The sequence below is a fragment of the Macrobrachium rosenbergii genome, chromosome 4 (genome assembly GCF_040412425.1).
Source record: "Macrobrachium rosenbergii isolate ZJJX-2024 chromosome 4, ASM4041242v1, whole genome shotgun sequence".
NCBI classification, from domain to species: domain Eukaryota; kingdom Metazoa; phylum Arthropoda; class Malacostraca; order Decapoda; family Palaemonidae; genus Macrobrachium; species Macrobrachium rosenbergii.
In genome coordinates, this window is record NC_089744.1 from 32,815,372 (window position 1) to 32,838,444 (window position 23,073).

The window sequence follows — 23,073 nt, forward strand, 5'->3', positions numbered from 1 at the left end:
TCTACCCCTTAGCCTAGCCCATTTATTTCCACAATGCCTCATTGTCATTTATTTTGTTAGCCTTAAGTATACTAGTTGGATTAATATCTAGTATTCAAAATTTTTATCTGAGTACCTCAAAATTTTACTGTGTATTTCTGAATTTTTTACCTGTGTGCCTCTGAATTCTGATTTTGTGATAATGTTTGAATTGTCAGTATTAAAACACAGTGAAGTTTTCTTTAAATGTTTTATTTTAGTTCCGTTTGTGTACTCTCTGAGGAGGGCCACCAAGCTTTCGTATAGTTAATTCTCTGTCACTATTTCACTGGCTGACACAGGTCGACCCAGAAAAGGGATTTTGACAAAGGAAAAATCTATTTCTGGGGGAAGACCTGTGTCACCCAGTGACCCACCCCTCGTTTTTTCCCACCCGGGAGAAATACTCAGCTTGGTGGGTGCTAAATTTGGGATGACGTGTCAGTCTCGTGATGACGCCTACTTGGCGGTTGGGTGAGTATTCCGGGTTACAAGTGTGTAACAGCTCATCCAATTTGGGTCTTTGAGAATTGAGAAGTCTATTAGACGAAGGCCTGTGGAAGCGTAATAGCTCACCCCTGGTATATATCGACATCTGTATGAGATGATCGAACTGGAGGTAGTAACTCCAGCATTCTACATAGCTTTTTTCTCTGGTATATATAGCAGTCTTAAACCTAGAAATGTGCTAATTGGAACCAATTTCACTGGGTGACACAGGTCTTCCCTCAGAAATAGATTTTTCCTTTGTCAAAATCCCTTTTATGAATAAATTCCTTTTTTATAAATACTAGCATTTACATCTTATAATTAAGAACTACTGACAATGCAGTCTTAACGAAAACATGAAATATTTTACTCATGAGACTGCCAAGAATAGTGATGGAAATTCATATATAAAACAATGTTTTTTTGGGGGGAGAATAAATAGTTATGAACGTCATTATTAGGCTGACTGTCTGTTACTAAATATATTAAGAACATGATGAGTGCATTTATAGTAGACCGTATACCTTTTTCCATTTCTTTGAATGCACATTTTTTGTTAGTGCTAGCCTAGGCTAATTTGATAACATTCGTCAATGGAAATGGAATGAACTCCAGAGGTTTGTGTTTGTTATTCAAGTGTGCTCTCAAAAAAGCTTTGAATATGCATTTTTTATCTCATTCATCTAAAAATAATAAAATGAAGAAACAAACCGACTTGTCTACACTTGATCTCTTCCTGGAAAAACCTATCAATGTCCCAGTGCCTTCTACCAGCTCCTCAAGCCTCTCAAGAAGAAAAGAGACAGCTAACACAGCCAATGTGGCATTTTCATAATCCTAATCATCCAGCACTTAAATTTACCAATGTTAAGTGTTCTAAACATGTCTAAAGTTGGATAAGAGAGGCAAGGATGTAGGCCAATATAAGTTCTCAGCAGTTGAAAAAAGTCTAGGCTAGGCATGATGTTCATTAAATGAATACAAAAGTCAATCAGGTTTTAGTTGTATGCTTTTAAGGATATAAGAAATGTTTTCCTTGAATGAATTTGCTGTGAATGAAAATTTGTGTTATTATTATTTTTAGGAATAAGTAGCTATGAAAAAGTAACTGTTGTGTACTGATGAATATATAAAGAACAGAATGAATGCATTTATAGTACGTTATAGTTTTTCCATTTCTTTAACTGCAATTTTTCTCTCCAGTGCTAGGTTATGTTAATAATGTGTGCCACAGGAAATTAAATAACTTCCATTCTTATCATTATTCAACTGTGTTCGAACCAAAGATGTGAATGTGCATAATTACTATTAATCATTATGTTAACGTAAATATAGAATAACTACTGCTTTACATTACTGACATTATCTTCTGAAGGTAAAAAAAAAATTAAGTACAATACATGACTGGCATTATCTCTTCATTTCTTTTAATTAATTCTCTATTCAACTACTTTTTGAAAAAGAATATTTTTTCTAAGCATGTTTAGAAAATAATACCTAAGCAACAAAACTGCTACACCCAGGACAGTTTATATCCAACCTATATTACTGCATGCATTTATAGCACATTATAGTTTTCCATTTCTTTAACTGCAATTTTTCTCTTCAGTGCTAGGCTATGTTGATAATGTTTGTCGCATGAAATGAAATAACTTCCATTCTTATCATTATTCAACTGCGTTCGAACTAAATATGTGAATGTGCATAATTACTATTAAGCTTTATGCTAATGTAAATACAGAATAATTACTTCTGTACATTACTGACATTATCTTCTGAAGGTAAAAAAAATTTTAAGTACAATACATGACTGGCATTATCTCTTCATTTCTTCTAATTAATTCTCTTTTCAACTACTTTTTGAAAATTAATATCTTTTCTAACCAGGTTTAGAAAATAATACCAAAGCAACAAAACTACTACACACAGGACAGTTTATATCCAACCTATTACCTTTTTTCTTAGCAACAGGTATTTTGGAAACAAACACCACTGTAACTAGGGAAGCATCTATACCCAAACTGGTTAAACTGTTGCTTTTGAGCTAAGATATGAGGTGTCTGGAATGCTTGCAAAAATCCAGGAACTGCAGTTTCCAAAACCTAATGTCCCACTGTATCAACAAACCAAATACAGTTGGGAGCATTCCCATTTTTATAATGTTAAGAATATTTTAGAGTGTTAATACACTGTAGTAAAACTTGAATTACAAAATGCAGCACCTAAACCTCTGAGTAACAACACAAATTTGTACACTTACCACATCACTCCTATTTGCCATGGCATCAATTTTCTCTTTCCATTCTCGTGCCTCTACATCAGATGTACAACCTAATTCTAAAGTCTGTGGCACCTGGGGAATGGAATGAGCAGTCACTCTGAAAAAACAAATAGCTTAATTTAAGAGTTAACTCCTCCTGTCCAGCATAGATGATTTACCAATTTTTAGAATAAAAATATATTGGTTGTCTTGTGTATTAATATTTTTACCATCACAGGACTAGAACAAATTAAGTCTTTAATTCTGATAAAAAATTTCAATCTCTTACCTGATGATAAACTGGATATTCCACCGATTAGCAGAGGTCACTCGTTCTATTCTTGTCTCAGCTCCTCGAATATCTAAGCTTCCTTTTTGCAAACTTCCTAATATTTGATTATCCTCACCCTACAGATATAAAATATTGATTAACAGAAGATAATTGCATTTAAGCAGCAAGAATACATAGGCTCTGTCACTATGCTTGCTGATAAGAGTAACTCCACTAAACATATGCTTCTGGAAGTCTGAAAACATAAGAATCTTCATTAACACCTATTCAAAATTTCACAGTAATTCAAAATGTTGTGGCATTATTACACAAGAAAATACCAGGAACAGTAAAAATACCAAATTTTAAAAAGTAATTTGTATTTTTCCTTGGAAACAAGCCTATACTTTCATAGATGGAGTACTCAGCACAAGGCACGCTGCAGTTATCCCTGACTTAACTAGAAAAGTAAAAGCCTACTGGGTATACCCGTGAGTTACCCGAGACCTGACCTCAGTTAGCTCTTCCATTTTGCAAATCAGCTTGCTTGCGGTCCCACTCTCCCCCATGACTGGAATAAATTGGGATCACAAGGGCTGGTAGAGGAGGATAAATATCTTTATGAAAAAGTAGGATTGTATCTGATAATTTGGTATTAATTTCAATGGGAATATTAACCTACACTTTCATAGATGGAACATTACCAAGAAGAGGAAGGCCGATCTATCCAGAGTGGCAATTGGCGTGCCCTGGCCTGCGAGTGACAAACCTCTCAGTACCTCTAGATCTACCTCCTATAGCTCATCACCAACAAAAATTGGGGCTAGCCCCTTCCTGTACTCGCTACACCTTACTGGGAGACGACAGACGATACCTTCAGTCTCTTGCTCGACAGAACTTTCTCTCTGGGGTTCACTGCTGTCACACCACCTGCTGGGCTGCCACTACTAGGCCCAGAGTGAAGTATCCAAAGAGCTGCGGACCAAGTCCCACAGATAATGTCATGGGCTTTAATTTGTGACTGAGTATGTTCATAAGCTTCCATGTATGTGTATGTCCTAACTATCAACAAGATCATATTTCTGGAGACCCCTCCCTTTTACCAAGTCCAGTACTAACGAGAGGTCATCCGCAGGTGGGTCTGTGCCAGGCATTATGCTTACAGTACTGCCTCAAATCTGACTGGGCATAGAACCATCTCCCCCAACAAAATCCTTCAATGATGGGATGGAGAACCATTCAAATTTTAGGTCTCGTATTGCAGGCTTCTGGGTCTTGGCCAAAAAGTCTGGGACATATTCCCAAGAGATGGAGGACCATCCCATGGTGTATATGATACTATACAAGAGGGCTTGCAGTTCCCCCACTCTCTTGGTTGATGTGAGAGGAGGAGGAGGATGGTCTTTAATGTCAGGTCTCACAGAAGTCTTGAATGGAATGCAGTCCCTTTCACAGCATCATTTGCAGAAGACCGTCCATTTTCCTTTGTACACCCTGGCACATAAGAACCTGAGGGTGTCGGCAGTCACCTCCGCAGACCTCTCTGAAAAATCTTTCCTTCACATGAGCTGCTTGATAGTCTCCTACTGTGAAGCTGGAGGGAGCCTACTGCTACATGGTACCTCATGCTGTGCTCCTGAACCAGGGGCCTTGGGAAGTTTCCTTGGAACATCTAATAAAAGGTGGAGGAGGTCTGTATACCACTCCACCTGTTGCCACAGGGGTGCTACCAACGTCATTCTGAGACCCTGAGACATGAAGAACCTGTTGATCACCTTCTTCAACTGACTGAATGGAGGGAAGACCTACAAGTCCATGTTGTCCCAAGGATGTTGGAAGGCGTACAAGTCCATGTTGTCCCAAGGATGTTGGAAGGCCTCCTCTAAAACTGCCCATTGGTTGGGGACTGGAGGACAGTATAGGGAGCTTGGTGTTCCTTGTTGTGGCAAACAGATCGATCATTGGACCCTACCACTTCTCCATCAACTTGTTGGCTACTTTTTGATTTAGGGACCACTTGGTGCTTACTACCTGGTCCAATCTGCTTAGTTGATCGGAGATGACTTTCTTCTTACCTGGGATGTACCTAGCTGTCAGGCCCAGGCCCTGGGACTCTGACCACTACTGCATTTCTACCAGGTTGTTCAGCTCTGGGGAGATGGTGACCTCTTGCTTGTTTATGTAGGCAACCACTGAGAAGTCGCTCATGGCAACTGCTGGCTTTTCTGCCAGTTGTTCCTGAAAGTGTTGGAGTGCCACCCACACTGCTCATATCTCCAACAAGTTGACATGCTCCATCATTTTGGGTCCCCATGTCCCTGAAACGCACACACAGTTCAGATGTACGCCCCACACCCTTTGGGATGCATCTGAGAATACCAACATCTCTTGTGGCACACCCTGCAAGTGGTTCATCAGATCTCTCCACCACCTCAGGTCCTCTCTGATTCTGTCTGTCGACTCGATTGGCTGCAACAAGGGTTTGTCTGGTTTCTTCCTAGACGCCATCAACTGCCACTGGAGGGATCTGATGTATGCTGTCCCCCATGGATCAACTTCTCCAAGGAGATAAAGTGTCCCAGTAGGACTTGCCACTGCTTTGCTGATTGCTGGGGGTTAAGGGGCACGCTGACTGCCGAATTTCAAGGAATTACTGTATCGATTTTTAGTTTTTAACAGTTTTGGACTAATATATGTCTAAATAAACATGTCCTGAAATATTATTGCTTAAAAAATTTTTTTTAAGGGGTTTTTTACATATTTGTTCACACTATTTACCAGCCTGTGAGCAGCATTGAGTGTAAAATTGTCGCAAAATTTCTGTATAACTTTTTAGGTGGAAGTGAGAAATATGTTTTACTTTCCTATTAAAATAAACATTATCAACAATAAAAACTGGCTCTTTCTTTCAAAAAATATAATAAGAGTAAATATGTATCTACGTCTCGATATCGCCCTATGAGCGACATTGAGCAACAAATTGTCGTACAATGTCTATATGACTTGCCAATTCTGGATAGCAGAAAGTGAGTAATTTACTTTAGTATCCTACTAAAACTACCCACTTTCTTCAAGAGCTGGTTCGTTCTCTAAAAAAATATCAAAGAGTAAATATATATCTATGTATCTTGATATTTTGAACTCATCGTAGTCTTATCACAATGTACCTTGCCAACTAGTGTGGTTCTGGTCCACGCGATATCCTTGTGTTTTGCGATGCTTTTCCTTTTCGGATTTTCTTACCATGTAGTGCATTCATTGCCATAAGCAAGAGAAGTACCACTCTTATGAGGGAGAAATTTCAACGATTGTGTGTCATAAGAGACAGAAGCAAATGGGAAGCCTCTGGCCTGGGATAGCAACAATGCCAGAACTCCCATATCTAGGTAAGGGATTTGTTTTCCTATATTAATGATATTCAAATTGGTGATAAATGATATTCTAATTAGTGATTACTATTTTTCATAATAATTATATAAGACCAGCAAGCTTGATTTTACTGCAGTGAGTTGTCATCTGACTCATAATTTGTGTAGGCTTGGTTGTTCAGAGTTTGTTTACTTTATCCTTGCAGCTGTTTGTTTATTTGCCTCTCCAATATCTGAACAGGAAACATGTACAGTGGTAGCGTATGTAGGTTATGAAGAAAACTTTATATTGATAGCATATATTTTTATAGGTTATGAAGAAAACTTTGGGGCAAGTGTAGAACTCGGGGAACAAACCTTTCCTAGAATAACACGTCCTGGCCTAATCTCATTAGGAAATTTATTTTTATAACTTATGAAAAAAATTTCACACTGATAGCATATAGCCCACTATTTTTTATAGGTAGCATATACTATTTTTTTATAGATTATGAAGAAAACATATCATATATTAATGAATTTTTATATTATGAAAAAAAAATTTGCACTGATAAATGTAAACTTTTATATATATATATATATATATATATATATATATATATATATATATATATATATATATATATATATATATATATATATATATATATATATATATATATATATATATATATATAGAAATAATCAACACACAATCACATGTGAAACAGAAATAAATTTCTGACTCACGTCGAGGATCGAATAGGTCCTTCAGGTAAATAGGGTATATCCACTAGGCCACACAAGTCTAAAATATGGAACCTGGAGAGCAACTGCATAAGTAATTACCTATACTGCTTATAGTTTTCCAACTTATCAGCAATGATATATATCATTCAAATTATCCCTTCTGAGTGAATAAGATAGAAATAATCAACACACAATCACATGTGAAACAGAAATAAATTTCTGACTCACGTCGGGATCGAACCCAGGTCCTTCAGGTGAAAGGCAAGGGTGCTATCCACTAGGCCACACAAGTCTAAAAGAAGTTGGAACCTGAGAGCAACTGCACCCAAGGAATTACCTGGGCAAGCTAACTGCTTGCATACCAGCGAGTTTTCCCCAACTTCCCGACTCAGCAATGACCCAATTGACAGCATTTCATTCAAATTATCCCTTCTGAGTGAATAAGATAGAAATAATCAACACAATATCACGTGTGAAACAGAAATAAATTTCTGACTTACGTCGGGATCGAACCCAGGTCTTTCAGGTGAAAGGCAAGGGCACTATCCACTAGGCCACACAAGTCTAAAAGAAACTGGAACCTGAGAGCAACTGCACCCAAGGAATTACCTGGGCAAGCTAACTGCTTGCATACCAGCGAGTTTTTCCCCAACTTCCCGACTCAGCAATGACCCAATTGACAGCATTTCATTCGAATTATCCCTTCTGAGTAAATAAGATAGAAATAATCAACACACAGTCACGTGTGGAACAGAAATAAATTTCTGACTCACGTCGGGATCGAACCCAGGTCTTTCACGTGAAAGGCAAGGGCGCTATCCACTAGGCCACACAAGTCTAAAAGAAGTTGGAACCTGAGAGCAACTGCACCCAAGGAACCTGGGCAAGCTAACTGCTTGCATACCAGTGAGTTTTCCCCAACTTCCCGACTCAGCAATGACCCAACTGACAGCATTTCATTCGAATTATCCCTTCTGAGTGAATAAGATAGAAATAATCAACACACAATCACGTGTGGAACAGAAATAAATTTCTGACTCATGTCGGGATCGAACCCAGGTCTTTCAGGATTTCACAGCCACAGCTGTTGCTTGTGGCTGCCTTTGTCATTTTTTGTGAGAGAACACAGAGGCCTGCAGATTTTGGCGTTGGTCCCGAACTTTCTATGGCAGAGGCACCACGCTGGGTTTGACCATGTCTTGTGCTCTCTGAGTGGCGGTCTCTTATAAACGGCGATGATGTCTCCGTTGTCGTCGCCGTCTTCCTCCGACAGGTTGCAGGTTCCCAGGGCTGTGGCTGCAAGGCTGGTAGCATGTGTCGAGGCCTTGGTGGCCTCGTATAGTTTCTGGGTGTCGTCGACTAAGACATCCATGTCTAGGTTCTCTGCATCCCTTATCTGGTGCTGAACTTCCTATGGGAGGCGCCAAAGGAAAATTGCTTTTGTTAGGTCTATTGTCCTTTTCCTCCTGTTCTCGTTGCGGCCTGGGAGTATTATCAACCTCTGCAGCTGGTCCCAGGCTTCCCTGGGTGATGCTACTCCAAAGGGCTGGGATAACAGGTCGAATGCAAGCTGCGCTCTCTCGGACATGGGCATGGAGTAAGAATTCAGCACTTTGTTTTTAAGTCCGTGTATGTGACTGTCCGGATACGTGTCCAGCCAGGGGGAGATTCTGTTGAATACTTCTCCTGGGAGCACCGTCATGACAATATCTGATTTGGTAGCACTGTCTGAGATGCGCGCCATGCGGAAGTGCACGTCTGCACGCCGGAACCATGATGCTGTGTTTTGTCGTGAGAACGGGGGAAGTTTGACTGTGTCTGGCTTTGTTGGTGAGAGAGGTGTACAGACGATGCTCGCGGGTTCACATTGAGGTTCTGCTTCTGACATCTTTACTGTACTTCTCACGCACCAAAACGTGGGAAAATGCGCCGTATTGAGTCCGTTAATGGTGCTGATTTGTTCAAGAGATCAAACAAAATGCCAAAACGTGCCCTTTTGGGTATGCCGTATTTAGTCCGTTAATGGCATGGTTTCCGCCAGGAAGGGTGCTATCAGAGGCCTAAACTTTATGCCGTTGTGGTAGGTGGGCGCGACTATCCGCTAAGTCCGTGAATGGCTGGGGCTTTCTGATGGTCACCAGTGTGAGGTTCAAGAGAAATGTCAAAGAGAGACTGACTCTTTATTATTTTCGACAGGTTGTTTCTAAAAAGAAAAAGTGGACAGAAAGGTAGCGGATGACCCGAGGTCCCCCGCTGCGTCCATACAGAATTTGTTTTCTGACAAGCATAAAAATATGTACAATATTCATTACATGACATATAAAAGGTAGATATACATATTGGCGGAAAGGCCATACAATGATGCATAAGATGAGGTACATAAAGAATCTAAAATAAAGAAAATTAATGTACATCTGAAGGGAGAAACACAGGAAAGGAGAGGCGCGATTTGTCGCCCTCACAGATACACTAATTCATATTTTATCAAAGGATAAGTACAGTACTAAGATGAGAGAGAGAGAGAGAGAGAGAGAGAGAGAGTATGTTTACAATGAAGCCTGTTATTAGAATTATTATTCTGATAAAATTTTTTGTGTAAACTATCATATTATGTTGCATAAGAGAAAAAAAAGGGGTTTAATTTTTTTGTGAACAATATAATGTACTTTACAATGCTTGGTGCAAATTAAAAATGTTGTGTACCCTACCAAACTATGTGTTGTGTACGAGGAGAAAAGGGGGTTGCTTTTTTAATTTTTAAGTGTATTTATGGAGTTTATTTTGTTGTAAATATGTGAAAATATGGTAGATAATCACTTTTTGCATATAGTTTTCACTTTAAAGTGTGACGGTTTTTGTTTATAAGCATACAGTACTGCATAGCTGTAAACACCAAATATGCTTATACTGGTGTTTATGGCTATGCAGTACTGTATTGACAGGGTAAGGTGAGGGTGCGACAGGGTACGGAGTTGCCCCTAAACACCCGTAATTGTATTTATAGAGCGTTTTGGTTGTAAATACTTTATGGAAAAATAAGGTAGATAATTGCTTTTTGCATAAAGTTTTCAGTTTAAACTGTGATGACTGTTGTTTATAAGCATATTTAGTATTCAAGGTTATGCAGTATTGACAAGGTATTGCCATTACTGTATCTGGATTTCATCATTATCCAACAGGGCCTCTGCTCTATTAATCCAGATAATTGAAGGATTACTTCCTGTCATGGGAGGTGTTATGTCCTCTGCCCAATCTGCTCCAGGATCAGGAGGGGGGTCTCCTGCTGCTGGAATGCCTAGTGGAGCTGCTTCTCTGCTGATGGTAGGGTGACAGGGCATGACTGCTAGTCCTAGACCTGCTCCTCCTCAAATTGCTAAGTCACGCTGTCCTGTTGCCGCTGCTATGGGATGAACCAATCCCCCTGCTCGTCCTAGATGCTGATCTATTTCTCCAACATCGAGTTGAGATGAAGTAAGGCAAGATACTGACAAGACCAGGGAAGAAGCAACAGAGGCAACTGAAGGGGAATGTCTGATCACACTAATGTCTCTCAGCAATCATGACCTCTCCAATCTTTGGTACTTCACTGGTCGGGAAGAAGAGACTGCAGACTTTGCTCTCAACCTTTTCTTGGATGCTTCTTTACCACCTCTGTCGGATTTTTTGGGAAGATGGAGGCAGATGCGTTGACTACGAAGATCCTTTGTCCTCCTTGGATTCCACACGGTGGAAGACGATTATGGGGGCCCTCTAAAGGTCACTGACAGCTGTCTGCTGAATGGGCTGGCTTCCTTTTACAAAAATTCGTCACCTTCTGCAGGATATCCTCTGCATTACGGCCTCCCTGTGATGCCATCATTGACTTGGGGGATGACAAACCTGCTGGAGGGCCACTGGTGGAGGTGGTCTTGGCAAAGTCAGGAACACTGGAAGGCATGAAGAAGGGCTAAGAGTTGTTTCTCTAGAGGAACTGCCCTTTTTACAGTGTGTCTTCTCGTAGAGAGACCATTGGGGTGATAGCCATCCCACACATTCCTCATATGTGGCCTACCTTGTGCACTTTCGTCCCCAACACGAAATACAGTGCGGATCTACTGCAATCAGGGACAAATATACTTAAAGGGCTTGCCCTTGGCCACACAACAATGGAAACTGGGTTTTGCAGCCTCCACTGTAGCCATCAGAAACACATCATAGGGGGCAACAATACACATATGTGGATGCTGCACTGGGCCTCCTTTCAGCACAAGAAACTATACACTGCACAAGGATAATACTCTGGGCTATTGCATGAGAGCAAGGCACTGGAAGGGCAAGGTCTCTGCAGTGTAGGAATACAAGGCACGAACACGACACACAAAAGCAGTTCTCAACTAATGCGAGGCGAATGCAGTAACGAACTGCAAGCTAAGACATTGAGAACAAAATGGAAGCGCTAACCCAGCTCAGGTCAAAGGTGACTAAAAAGCCTACCTAACAAGCTTTTGTTTTTCTATTTAAGTCACTCACAGCCGCAGCACACCTTCCACTGAGCATTTTATCTATGAAAGTGTAGGTTTGTATTCCCATTAGAACAACTGTTAATTTTTATGCAAAATAGTAGTGAACTGATATTAAAAACTAAGAAATTATATATAAATATAAACCTCTAATTTAGTCATATATAAGAAAATGCAAAATTACCTTCTTATGCAAAATAGTGAACTAGTATTTTAAAAATATATATTGTTACATAAATATAAACCTCAACCTTTTTAGTCTGGTTAGACTACATTTTATAATTAAACATACAAATGACCATGGAGTCCTCTCAAACAAGAATCCTGTAATGAGATGGATCACTCTTACTCATTCATTGCATCATAAATATTTATATCATTTACTGCTTACATAACTTGAAGTTGGTGCGGATGAAAATCAAAATTAATTTTAAAAACCTATTACAGTGGAACCTTGGATTTCGTAAGTCATCTGTTCCTGAAAGTCTGATGAAGTCCAAACTGTACGAAAACTGTAGCAATAATTCCCATAAGAAATAACGTAAATCCCATTATTCCATTCCATACACACAAAAACTTAAAAAAAAAATACATTTTTGAGAGAGTTATAGTTTTACATAGAAAAAACAATGAGAAATAAATATAAATGACTAGTGAAATGGATAAATGAACATTTAATATCACTTTTACCTTCATTAAAGAGACTTGTTGGAGTATGGAAGATGGCAAGGAGGGGAGAGGGAGGAGCGGTTATTGTTTGGAAGGAGAATCCCCCTCCAAAAGGACTTCATGTACCAAGGCCCTATCTGGGGTATGTCCCTCCTCTGTTTTCTACTGGCACTAGGACTAGCTTGAGAGTCATTGGACCCCTGCTACACAAAATAGATTTCCCTAAAATGGAACAAGGCATTGTCATTGAACATGTTGCAGACATGGCTTGCAACAGCTTTGTTGGGGTGATATTTCTCCAGAAAACTTTGCAACTCACTCCACTTTGCACACATTATCTCCTCTCTCTTCCTCCTCTTCCTCATCTTCTATCTGTTGCTTTTCCAGTTGAAGGTCTTGCAGCTCTTCAGTGGTTAGCTCTTCCCTGTGGTCGTCCAACAACTCTTCCACATCGGCCATGCGTACGCCACTTTCGAACTTTACTAAGAGTTTCTTCTTGAATTCAATCATGTTTCTTGTCTCCTTTATCGAAAAACTTTCTTTGGCCCCAAGGTGGCTTATTTAGCAGTCGCACTCAATCAAAAAGCACAAAACAATGGATTATTATGAAATGTTTTGGATGAACGTGCCAGGTGATGCTCACTCAACGACCCAACGAGAAACAAAGGCAGACTGGGTCATGAATGCTTGAGATGCTCTGTGAGGCACGCAGTCAGGTGAACGAGTTTGGGACGGAGCGGATGTATGAAAACTGGGACAGAATTTAGATGAAAAAAGTCGACGAAAACCGAATTGTACGAAAACTAGGGCATAAGAAAACCGAGGTTTGACTGTACTTTAACTCAGCACATTTCATGGTTATGAAACTGTCATAGATGACTGTGTTTCTCTTAATATAAAGAATGAAAATGGCAGTGTAACCAAGACATGTGTAGGTGGATAACCAAGTCCAGAGCAGCTACAAGTTAGTAATCATGCTGTCTGATCTATCAGCTGTAAAAAATTGTGGGGCTTGGAAATGAGCAGTTGTGTTTTTATGTCAGGGATCTATACTGAATTTCATTTTTTGAAATCACACTTGTGTCATAACAAACCTATTTCTGAGTTCAGCCCCGTGTCAGCCGGTGAAATTCCATAGTAACATGAATTTCTAGGTAAAATATTGCTAAGTATACCAGAGAAAAAAGGCTTTCAGGAATGCTGGAGTTACTACCCCCAGATCGAGCGTCTTCCATAATGGAGACATCGGTATAACCAAGGGTGAGTGAAAGGATCACAACCACAGAGCCACACTCGAAAGACATCCCCATGTCAAAATCCCCCGGGAAGAGTAGTGAGCCGTTCCAGCCCCTACACTCACCCGCCCGCCAAGCCGGCGACTCCAGCGCCACCTACACTCATTCCATTTTCTAGCACGTGATTTTTCCCTTCCCAGGATTTTGTGCTTGTGTTTTTGGCTGTTTTTTGCCTTTTTGCCAGCATGTCTTCAAGCAGCTTTTCTGTCACCAAGTTAAGTACCATCTTATTGTGGGGTTTTTATGATAAGTTTGGCTGGGTCAGTCCGTAATTTCATATTATATGTGATTTTTGTTATGACACCGTGGCGTTCCCTAGCCAGCCATGTCGACTGCGAGATTCGCCCAACCAGCTTGTTCTGTTTGGGATTTCTCCTTGTTGTTATATTACTTATCATTATTCCCCCTGGGTTTCATCCTGGTGGTGTTTCCTGGGCGGGTTGTATCGGTGTTTCTTTAAATTATTTTACTGATCCACATGTCGGGTTTCCTTTATTTAGGTTCCCATCATTTCCCGCTTAGGTTCTTCCACCGGGATGTGTTCCCTTGACAGTTTTAGCTTCTATATCATTATAGTGTGTCGTGCTGGTGCTATCAGTGTTTGATTGCCTTGAATTTACATGCGGGGGAGCGTCAGCTTCGATTTTATTGTTTATCCTGTCGCTCCTCTAGGTTAGGCTATGCGCCTTGCACGAGCACAAGTATTCTTGGTTTATGTATATTAGTGATGGTGATTTATCTGGTAATTTTTGTTGTGTGGGGTTCCCTAGCCTGTCCATGTCTAGTTAGGCTCATATTTTACTTCCTTGGCCTCCCGCTCTCCTCAGTAGGTTAGGTGTGGGGAGGGATCCCCAGGTTGAGGGAGTTTCTGTTGCTGTTCCTTCCACGGGCCGTTGTTTGGGTGGTAGAGTGAGACCCCATTGTCCTACCCCTTCTCCACGGAGGGGTAGAGTTTTCTGTGGGTGTGTCTCCTCTATGCTGTTATGGCATTCCCCCCCCCTTTTTTCTTTCGGTTCTGGTTGGTTTTCAGCACGGATATTTCTCTCCCTGTTATTTCCTCCCCTTCCCTTCCCTTGTCCCCTCCTGTTAGCTTAGGCTATGCCTAGGCACGGGTGCTGACCTAGGCTATGACTAGGTGTGAGTCGGCATGTTGAGGCCTTGGTCGCTATCCCCTTCCTCCTCTATTCGGGGTAGGCTATGTCCTTCCACAGCTGGTATTAATTTACTTGGAGTGGTGCGTGACTGCAGTCGAGCGGGTGAAGTGTCTTCCCCAGTCTCCTGTTTTCACTTGCCCTAGCCTACTCCCCATCCCTGCCCCACCAACCCTTCCCTCCCCTCCCCACCCCAGGCCAGCTCTTGCCTCTTCTCGTGCGGGTGACGCCAGCTGGCGTTTTCTCCGAGTTTGGGGGATTTCCTGGTGGAGGGATTCGCTCCCTCCCAGGGCAAGTCCCCAGTGGCTCTGCGCTTGGCTCAATGTTTCGTTAACCTGCTCTCCTAGGATTGAGCGGGTTTCGAACATTTTTAACTTTCGTTCTCGACCTCTTTCCGCGTTCGCTTGCGTTTGAGATTACCTTAGTTGGGTTGACTGGCGCCTACTCCAGCCCTTGTGGCCTCGTGATGTTGGTAGCCTCACCCTCCTACTGTTCTCTAGCGGTGGAGGTTTGGGATCTCCGGTGGGGGTGTCTCCGGACTCCGGAATGTATGATTCATTGTCTTGTTACCAGTTCCGTTACCATCTCTTGTACTCTATATGCATATCCACTGGCGGAGCGAGCTACTCACTCCGCCGTTAGACATTATGTTATTTTTGGGGTCCGGTGTCCTGCCCTGGGGTTCTGCCGTTTTTATTGCCGGCATCCCTTGTGGTAGGGCCCTGTTGACTCAGCTCTCTCGTTCCACTGGAGTATTCCGGTGGTCGGAGAGCAGCTTGCTTACCGCTCTATTTAATTTATTATTTGGTAGGCCCGTCTCTGACGGGGGTTTTTCTTCCCGCCGGAGTCCTCCGGTAGTAGGTTGAAATACCCGGGCCTGCCTAGTTTAAGTTTCTTAGAGTGGTAGGTTCATGTACTTTTCACACTTACAGACTGTGCGTTGTGAGGAGCCAGGATGCACCGCCACCCTCCATCAACCCTACGGGCATGTGGTGTGCCAGACCCATGCTGGTTGTGCGGTCCGGCTGGATGATCTCATTGTTTGGCATCCTGATGGCTGTGAGGTTTGCTTCGCTTTATGCAGTAACATCCAGGACGAGTCGGTAAGCTATTGCCTTTCGTTCCTCATGTTTCTTCAGTCTAATAGGTGCTCATATTGTAATCTTGTCTTTTATGTTACAGTATGTTAGTCCTGATTGCCTGCTCTCTTTCAGGCTGACGAGTCCTCTAAGAAAGAGGCCCTTGAATCTCTCCGCGCCTGGGTGGCTGGGTTCGGAAGGAACGTACTGTCGGGAAACCTTACGTCCTCGACGCAAGCCTAAGAGACCTGCTCTACCCCGGCACCCGGGTTGCTGCTGCTGTTCCGGCGGAGTTGGCCACCCCTATCATCCAGAAGATCCGGACGCGACCCAGCCATCCCAAGAAGACCATTTTGTACGCCGGAGGTTTCGGAGGACGCCGCCGCCTTAGACTTGGACCTGGAGCCAATGAATACGGAGCCGGACCAAGTGGTAGGTAGAGAGGTAAGTGAGGTTGCGGGGGCGGGCGCCCTTTTTGATTCCCCATCATCCTCTGCTTCTTCCTTTACAGGGTTTGGTAAGTCTTCCATCTTGGGTGACAGGGCTCCATCTGCTGTCCCCAAGTTGAAGCTGAAGACTTCGTGGAAGGCGAAGGGCTTCAAGTCCTCGTCTTCCCGCAAAGCATCTCCTTTCCCCCCGTCGAAGGCTAAGGTTTCTGTACCTGTAGCCTCCGGGAGCAAACCAGGAACCTCGGGCAAAGGCGCGAGTAAGAGGGCACCAAAACCAAGCCCTCCTCGCCAGCCTGCCTTTGACCCTGAGGCGTTTGCTAATTCGTTGCTTGAAAGGTTCTCGGCGGAGGTTGAGTCGAAGCTTTCCAAGATCACGGAAAAGCTTCACAGCCACGATACTCTACTGGCGGGTATGGCTCACTCCGGCGGGGCCGATCCACAGTATGAGATCCCAGATACGGCTGACCTCCCTCCCTTCGATGTAGGGAACCCGTGGCGTTTTGCTCTTCGTGCCATTCGGCACAAAGACACTCTGACTATTGAGGGTCTTGGCACGAGACGTCTGGAGGAGTTGGAGTTCTTCCCTCCCAATCTCCTGCCCCCTTACCCAGGCTTCGTTAGGCTGACGGAGGAAGCCTGGGTACGCTCAGACAAGGTCCCTAGGGAGACAGTGATCTTTCCGAGGGACCAGGCGCAGTCTACTCTCCTGCGCACTCTTACGGAGTGGCAGGCAGAAAATACCAAACTGACTCCTTTCAAGGGCAACTACACCATGTTTTCATTAGGTGATAAGTTGCCCACTCCCTGCCTTAATAAAGTCGCTCTAGCTACGGCCAGGCTTGCTTTGATGGCAATCCCTTGCCTCAGTTGAGGGAGACAGACTCCACATCCCTGGTATTCCCAGGGGGTGAGGAGTTTTGGAAAGATGCCCTGACCACTTTTACTGTGGGTAAATTGGACACTCACTGCGCGTCTTCACAGTTTAGTGAACAGCTTCCCAAGCTCCCGGAAGCTTTGCTAAAGGCGGAGTTTGAGGCACGGTCTCGGTTGGGCCGGTCCTTGAACTCCCTCTGCTTGACAGAAGCGACTGCCGTCTCCTGCGCAGAGGAGCCCTTCTTCCAGGTTCTGGCTAAATCCCTGTTAGCAGGGTTTCAGTCGGACCTGTATGATTTTATGGTGGCGAAGTTAGAGTGCCGGAAGTTCATTTTTGCTGATGCCACCATCCGTCATGAGCCTAACAAGCTCATGAAGAGTTCTGTCTGGGGGGCAAATCTCTTCCCAGATGACGAAGTAGCCAGTGTTCTGAGCGAGGCTACCAGAGCCAATCAAAGCCTTCACTCTCGTTGGGGTATCTCCGCCTACAAGCGGAAAACCCCGGAATCTGACAGCTCCCAGACCAAGTCTGGTAAACGTTTCAGGCGTCATAAAAGGCCTCATCACCAGACGGTCGTCCAGGCTGTCCCGGTCTCGGCGGTGGCCCAGCTCTCCACCTCCAAGGCTCAACCCCAACAATACGTGCTGGTCCAACCAGCCCAATCCCTTGCTGCACCCTCGTACGTCTCCTCTCCGGCGTACAACCCTACCTATGAGGGCCGTGGGTTCTTTCACGGCCTTAATAGGAGCGCAAGGGGGGGAAGAGGTCGAGCCCCATACAGAGGCAAACCAGCTCTGCCCCGAGGGGAAAACCTGGACGCGGTAGAGGAAGCAAACCCGCTTCCTCCCACTGAGACCAGTCAGGTGGGTGATCGCCTTTACTGGTTCAGAGACCAGTGGTCCTTCAGTCCTTGGGCACACAGCATTGTGTCCAAGGGTCTGGGTTGGAGCTGGATCAAGGATCCCCCTCCCCTGATCAGGTTTTACCAACCCCCCTCCAGAGTCCTACAGGACTATGTGACGGAACTGCTCAACAAGCGAGCAATAAAGAAAGTAAGGCACCTCAAATTTCAGGGCAGGTTGTTCACTGTCCCAAAGAAAGATTCCGGTCAGCAAAGAGTGATTCTGGATCTGTCGCACCTAAATCTTTATATAAAATGCGATAAGTTTCGCATGCTTACGGTGGCTCAGGTAACGGACTCTACTTCGCGTGGAGCCGTCACCACCTCTATCAATCTTTCAGACTCTTACTATCACGCCCCGGTTTGCGGAACTTCTCTCCCTTCCTGGGTTTCAGACTCGGAAACAAGCCTACTCCTTCAGGGTCATGCCTTTCGGTCTCAATATAGCCCCAGGATATTTACAAAGCTGGCGGAAACAGTAGTTCAGCAGCTCCGGTCCCGAGGGATCTCCCTAGCAGCGTACCTGGACGATTGGATAATCTGGGCTCCAACAGTTCAAGAGTGCCGGAAGGCTACGGCCATAGTCATCAAGTTCCTGGAGTCGTTAGGCTTTCAGCTGAACAGGGAGAAGTCCCGCTTAACTCCGGAGTCCCGGTTTCAGTGGCTGGGCCTCCAGTGGGACCTGTCCTCGTACAGGCTATCCCTCCCGCCGTCCAAACGGAAGGAGATAGCCTCCGTTACCAGAAAATTTTTGAAGGACAAAGCAGCATCCCGCCGGTCCCAAGAGAGAATCCTCGGCTCCCTTCAATTTGCCTCAGTGACGGACCTGCTCTTAAAAGCGAAATTAAAAGACATAAACAGAGTGTGGCGGAGACGAGCCAATGTCAGGCTCAGAGACAGGATCTCTTCCATCCCACGAATCTTGAAGGCGAGACTGCGGCCTTGGTCCACATTCAGCGGCCTGTCAAAGTCAGTCCCGCTTCAATTCCCTCCTCCGGCGCTGGTAATTCACATAGACGCTTCACTAAGCGGCTGGGGAGGGTATTCGCCAAAACAAAAAGTACAAGGAACATGGTCTACAATGTTTCAACAGTTCCATATAAACACCTTGGAAGCTATGGCGGTATTTCTAACTCTAAAGAAAATCCGCCCCCCCAGCCGGATTCACATCAGGCTGGTGTTGGACAGCGCCGTGGTGGTTCATTGCATCAACAGGGGCGGCTCCAAATCAGGTCGCGTAAACCAGGTGATGGTAGTTATCTTCTCCCTGGCGAACAAGCACGGCTGGCATCTGTCAGCCACCCACCTAGCGGGGGTGCGGAACGTGGTGGCAGATTCCCTGTCCAGGACCACTCCGTTGGAGACGGAGTGATCTCTGGACGGAGAGTCATTCAATTGGATTTGCCGCCGGGTTCCAGGACTCCAAGTGGATCTGTTCGCGACGGAGAGCAACCACAAGCTTCCCTGTTATGTGGCCCCGAACCTGGACCCTCAGGCTTATGCCACGGACGCGATGACCATAGACTGGAACAATTGGGAGAGGATCTACTTATTTCCCCCAATAAACATGTTATTGAAGGTACTACACAAACTCAGGTCATTCAAAGGCCAACTGGCTCTGATAGCCCCCTATTGGCCGAAGAGCAACTGGTTCTCTCTGCTTCAGGAGCTCAAGTTGCGGTGTCATCAGATTCCCAATCCCAGATTGACCCAAGTAGTACAAACCAAGACTGTGTCAGCTTCCTTAAGAATTCAGAATGCCCTAGTTTTATGGACTTTGTAAAGTTCGCTGCTCAAAAGGGAGCAAACATTGACCCTGTTAACACTCTGTTTTTAGAATCGGATAAGAGAGAGTCTACTCTCAGACAATATGATTCAGCAGTCAAGAAATTAGCATCCTTTTTGAAGGCATCTGAAGCTCAAACTATGACTACTAACCTGGCGGTTACTTTCTTTAGATCATTGTTTGAAAAAGGCCTTGCTCCGGCCACTATTACTACAGCTAAATCAGCCTTGAAGAAGGTATTTTTGTATGGTTTTAAAATTGACCTTACAGATTCATACTTTTCATCTATCCCTAGAGCATGTGCTCGTTTGAGACCTGTAACACGCCCACATTCTGTTACCTGGTTCCTCAACGATGTTCTTAAGTTGGCATCTGATATTGACAACTCACATTGCTCTTACATGGATCTGTTAAGGAAAACCTTATTTCTGATTAGCTTGGCTTCAGGTGCCAGAATTTCAGAGCTGTTGGCTCTCACTAGGGGTGATGATTATGTTAATTTCCTCCCATCCGGAGAAGTCCTTCTTTTCCCTGATCATAGATTTTTAGCTAAAAATGAAGACCCTCAGGACAGGTGGTCCCCTTGGAAGGTGGTGCCTCTTCCACAGGACCAGTCCTTATGCCCAGTCTATACCTTAAAGTCTTACCTGCTAAGAACTCCACAGTGTAAGTCGGGTCATCTTTTTATCAGGGAGAAAGGTGGAACTCTTTCGTTGAATGCTATAAGGCAGCAAATTCTGTATTTTATTAAACAAGCCAACCCGGATTCAGTCCCTAAGGTTCATGATATCCGTGCGGTACCTACTCTACTAACTATTTTCATAATATGGATTTTGCTGAACTTACCAAGTATACGGGATGGAAATCACCCTAGTGTTTAAACACCATTATTTAAAATCACTCAAGCCCTAAAATTTTCTGCAGTGGCTGTGGGGAGTATCATCCCCCCACCTTAATTATCCTTAATCCTTATCCTTTCCCCCCCGCCCGCCTGCCTCATTTATTTCCCTGCCTGCCCTTCTGGATCAATCATGCCTCACTGCCTTGCTCCTCATAATTGATATTATTATTGCCCTTAATATTAATTTTTCTTAGTGATTGTATATTGACATGCTGTGAATTTGGATTGTCCTAGGGGTACTGGAGCTGTTTTTATTTTTCTCCATGTACCTCAAAAATTTCTGATATTGTAAATGTCTCTCTTTGTTCTTAGTTATAAGTTTATATTTACTCGTTTGCATCTTTATCTTATTGGGTGTACCTTACTCCACCTGTATTTACATTGTGTGCCTATTTTTGTACTTTACTCTTAAGGTTATATTCATGTACTTACCTGTTACTGAACCTATTTTTCTATAGAGAGTTATGATAATTAAATCTATTTTTCATAGCCTGTGTTTTTGTTCAGATCACCTTTTATTTTTCTTCTGTAGCCTTGCAGTCTTGGCATGATTTTCTGTCACTATTTCACCGGCTGACACGGGGCTGAACTCAGAAAAGGGATTTTGACAAAGGAAAAATCTATTTCTGAGGGAGGCCCTGTGTCACCCGGTGACCCCCACAGGTTGGTTTTGCCCCTACTTGCACATGCCAAGCCTGGGGTGGTGCTAGTCTGGAATGAGTGTAGGTGGCGCTGGAGTCGCCGGCTTGGCGGGCGGGTGAGTGTAGGGGCTGGGAACGGCTCACTACTCTTTCCCGGGATTTTGACATGGGGATGTCTTTCGAGTGTGGCTCTGTGGTTGTGATCCTTTCACTCACCCTTGGTTATACCGGCGTCTCCATTATGGAAGACGCCGATCTGGGGTAGTAACTCCAGCATTCCTGAAAGCCTTTTTCTCTGGTATACTTAGCAATATTTTACCTAGAAATTCGTGTTAGTATGGAATTTCACCAGGTGACACAGGGCCTCCCTCAGAAATAGATTTTTCCTTTGTCAAAATCCCTTTATTAAAAAAAATAAATTGGCTATTTCACAACAAGCACATTATCTATAACTAGCTCAATTTGGAATTCAGAGAAAAGGCCCAAGCAGTTAAAAACCTGATACAGGCAGTCCCCAGTAGTTCCTCGTTGGACAAGTTGGTATAGTTCTCGGCTAGCACTCTGCTGGGCCCGTGTTCGAGTCTCCGGCCGGCTAATGAAGAATTAGAGGAATTTATTTCTGGTGATAGAAATTAATCTCTCGGTATAATGTGGTTCGGATTCCACAATAAGCTGTAGGTCCCGTTGCTAGGTAACAACTGGTTCTTAGCCACGTAAAAGAGAGCTGTTAATCAGCTCAGTGGTCTGGTTAAACTAAGGAATACTTAGGCAGTCCCCGGTTATCGGCGGGGGTTCCATTCTGAGGGTGTGATGATAACCGAAAATTGCCACTAACCAAAAATCAGCGATTTTCGGGGCTTATTGGCCCCGATTTTCGGTTATCGGCACCTCTGTTAGGTATGTATCAGCACCAATACCCAATTATCGACGCCGATAAGTGGAAATCGGCAATTTTTGGCGCTAAACAAAAGCCGTAAAACCGGATCGCTGTTAACCGAGCCCGCCATTAACCGGGGACTGCCTGTATTGGCTGCCTGAAAGCTCCTTATGAGTGATCTTAAGCGTCAGATTTCGGGTCCATCAAATACACAACTGCCTGTACTGGTAACTACGATGTTGGTTTTTTTAATAATATGAGTAATGATGTCCACCTTCTACTTTAGATCAGTCAGAGAATGCCATGGACTGAGAGCCCATATTGACATAACGTACATCCAGGAGTGACTATTACAGCAGGGAACAGCACTTATCCAGTGTGTAAGATATAAAGGAAAAACCTGGGAATATGTTATACAGTCAGAGCAAAGAAGTATGGATTGATGATACATAATTATTTGCTCTATGATAGGTCTTGCTGCCCACCAAAAACTAAAAAGTCTGAAGTGCCTCCTCATATCCCCTTGACACTGTGGATATACAGATGAACTGTCGACAAGTTATCGTAGGTCCTCTTAACTCTCTACATGGTCCTACTAGGTCACTCTTCTTATCGACATGGATCTGGCAAACAGGTTATAGGGTTCCGGATATAGAACCTGGCATCAGCCTGGCTCTGGTTTGTGGAGTTGATTCACTGATGTACAGGCAGTCCCCGGTTATCGGCGGGGTTCCGTTCCCGACGGCGTGACGACAACCGAAAATCGCCACTAACCGAAAATCAGCAATAATAGCACTGATACCTGGTTAGCGGCGC

At 43.7% G+C, this 23,073-nt stretch overlaps 1 protein-coding gene across 5 annotated transcripts in view; it reads right to left on the reverse strand.

Annotated features, from left to right (window-relative positions):
• The window catches only part of sl (small wing phospholipase C gamma 1), a 271,971-nt gene that overhangs the window by 66,792 nt on the left and 182,106 nt on the right, over window positions 1-23,073 (reverse strand). For all 5 annotated transcript variants that reach the window (XM_067093297.1, XM_067093291.1, XM_067093306.1 and 2 more), the window contains 2 exons: window positions 3,057-3,175; window positions 2,768-2,885 (listed from right to left, as the gene is read on the reverse strand). In XM_067093297.1, the coding sequence (XP_066949398.1) occupies window positions 2,768-2,885; window positions 3,057-3,175 (237 nt within the window). The remainder of the gene's footprint in view (window positions 1-2,767; window positions 2,886-3,056; window positions 3,176-23,073) is intronic.